We start from the raw sequence: 1,751 nt of genomic DNA, 5'->3' as shown, positions 1-1,751 counted from the left end.
TTGTTGGTGCATATATCTGAATGATAGTGGTATTCACTGGACTTCTTTGTATGCGTATGGATAGTATCCTGTCACTGACAATATTGTACTTCAAGATGTATCTAGCAATGACTTTTTTAACTATGAAAGCAACTCCATTTTCCCTCACCTTTTCATCTCCTGAGTAATGTATCATATGATCATCTGACTCAAAATGCCTCATCTGACTCAAAATGCCCCATGCCAGTCCATCTCATCTCACCAATACCTAGTATGTCAATATTTGTGCGTTCCATTTCTTCCTTAACAATATCTAATTTTCCTACATTCATGGTGTATATTAAAATGCAGAATTTTAATAAACATGAAAAGCGCCTGTCTTCAGAAAATGCATTGAGCCACTTGTGCCAGAGAATGCTATCTTTGAAACTCGTAGCAACAGAATGCTGAACATAATCTGCAATTCTAAACTTTGATAGAGTCATAAAGTTTCATTATTTTAACTGAGTGTATTAATACAAACCAGGCTGTTTAAATATACAATGCAAGCTTGCTTAATCCTGGGGTACTTTTGTAGTATTTATATGAATACTAGTTTTATCCACAGATAGAACTTTTGCCATATAAATGTCAATTATTTTCTAATTGTTCTTAAATACTAGGTAGGTTGTTTGCAGAAGTGCTGGATCATCAGTGAGTTACTTGCTGTTTTACATTTTCTGCCATTTCTTGTTGGTGAATTGTATTCTGTGCTGCTTGTTGCATTTTCTCCAGTTTTTCCAGAGTCAGAGATTTTAAGGTTAGAAGTTTAGGATTACACAGCACCATTGTATTTACATCTTCTACAGACAGCTGCCCTTGTTTTGGAAGAACTTCCCAAAACATTGACTTCACTTCCGCCATATATTAATTTTTAGGCACAGTAAGTTTCTTCCTTAGTTCTCCAGTCTTTTCCCGAGGCCTTAAGCATTCAACCAAATGATTGACAATTCCTGACACAAGCTTACTTAGCCCTTGGCGTCGAGAATGGGAGCTCTTTGTGGGATGGGAGGGACGCACTATGCCTACCTTTCTGCCATGACCCAATTCGGAAGTCTTTTGTGTGTTTTTTTTTTTGAGACATGCCAGACTGGTCCACATTGAAAAGTTTTCATGTATGTATTTCTAACATATGTAGCAGCTCCCACACAAAGAGGAGAGGAGAGAGACATTGATCATGCTCCTCTATTCTTTTTTGAAATATTAAAATGCTATTTCTAAGGATTTTATGGAAAGTCAAATACACATGTTGTAAGAGTGACAATTTAAAGCAAGCAAACAAACAACAAAGCTAAAAAATCATAGGGTCATACAGTTTGTTGGCAGGGTGGGTAAAGGAAATGGGAAAGATCCAGTGCAAAAAACAATGTATACAATCTTTCTAAGTAAACCAATATAAAATAAAAATTTTGTTGTAAAAAAATAAATAGTAAAACTGGGGGGGAAGCTGTGGTTATAAAATGAATCACAATTAATCTATGCCAAGTAAGACCTTGTCTTTTCAGGCCCCCACTGGATCTTTCCTAATTCCTTCCCCCTCTCTCCCCATCACAATGTAGGGTAAGGATTATATGAAGCACAATGTGAATGAAGGAATGTGTGCATATGCACAATGCTTAGGAATGAAACACAATGTAAATGAATTTTGTATGCAAATCAGTACAAAATAAATGCTTTTAAAGCTGTGATTAAAAACCTAATGAGAAAGATAAGAGTTCAAATATTAAAAAAAG

General features: G+C 35.5%; 1 protein-coding gene across 1 annotated transcript; it reads right to left on the bottom strand.

The window, feature by feature from the left end:
* Positions 1–669: 669 nt before the first annotated feature.
* On the bottom strand, positions 670–882 carry LOC102868741 (BBSome-interacting protein 1-like). The gene has a single exon (XM_006884094.1). It carries the CDS (start codon positions 880–882, stop codon positions 670–672), a length of 213 nt encoding a protein of 70 aa, XP_006884156.1.
* Positions 883–1,751: the final 869 nt, after the last annotated feature.

The sequence above is a fragment of the Elephantulus edwardii genome, unplaced genomic scaffold (assembly GCF_000299155.1).
Source record: "Elephantulus edwardii isolate Elephantulus edwardi_28Jun2011 unplaced genomic scaffold, EleEdw1.0 scaffold00031, whole genome shotgun sequence".
Lineage (NCBI taxonomy): Eukaryota > Metazoa > Chordata > Mammalia > Macroscelidea > Macroscelididae > Elephantulus > Elephantulus edwardii.
The sequence above is the reverse complement of the archived record's forward strand: the minus strand, read 5'-3'. Positions and strand labels throughout refer to the sequence as shown.

Bases quoted from the DNA above. Each gene is read 5' to 3' on its own strand.
- LOC102868741 (XM_006884094.1), bottom strand. From the start codon at position 882: ATGGCGGAAGTGAAGTCAATGTTTTGGGAAGTTCTTCCAAAACAAGGG.